The sequence below is a fragment of the Apteryx rowi genome, unplaced genomic scaffold, assembly GCF_003343035.1.
Source record: "Apteryx rowi isolate R43461 unplaced genomic scaffold, aptRow1 scaffold_145, whole genome shotgun sequence".
Taxonomy (NCBI): domain Eukaryota; kingdom Metazoa; phylum Chordata; class Aves; order Apterygiformes; family Apterygidae; genus Apteryx; species Apteryx rowi.
In genome coordinates, this window is record NW_020447697.1 from 617,206 (window position 1) to 617,721 (window position 516).

The window sequence follows — 516 nt, forward strand, 5'->3', positions numbered from 1 at the left end:
CCCCGCTGTGCCCCGGGACCCGGCCGTCCCCGATTCCCGTCGCCGTCCCCGCTGCCCCCCGTGGCGGCCGCGCCCGGCCGTCGCCTCCCCGGTGCCCTGCGGCCGCGGCGGCGGCTCGGAAACACGCGCGGGAGCCGGACGCGAGAAGTCGGAGACGTTTATTAGAGCGGGCGAACGAGAGTCCCCCAGACCTGCTGCCGTCGGGGCGGTCGGTGCCGGTGCGGGGCCGGTGCGGTCAGTAGGGCCCCACCACCACCGCCTCCACCTCCTTGGACGGGCGCCGCTCCTTGACCAGAAAGTTGATCATGCCCTCGGACTTGATGAGCAGGTTGCAGCCGAGGAAGAAGATGCCGAAGACGACGGTGAGGGCCAGCACGCACATGACGGCGATCTGCACCACGCGCATGATGTAGAGGCTCCGCTCGTCCGCCGCCGCCGCCCCGCCGCCGCCGCCGCCGCCGCCGCCGCCGTCGGTGACCACGGAGGCGGCGGTGCAGCAGCGCAGCGCCCGCTCCA

The 516-nt window shown here is 74.2% G+C and overlaps 1 protein-coding gene across 1 annotated transcript in view; it reads right to left on the bottom strand.

Annotated features, from left to right (window-relative positions):
- Positions 1-235: 235 nt before the first annotated feature.
- Positions 236-516, bottom strand: part of RPRM (reprimo, TP53 dependent G2 arrest mediator homolog) — a 7,874-nt gene continuing 7,593 nt past the window's right edge. The window contains exon 3 of the mRNA XM_026058258.1: positions 236-511. Within this exon, the coding sequence (XP_025914043.1) occupies positions 236-511 (276 nt within the window). The remainder of the gene's footprint in view (positions 512-516) is intronic.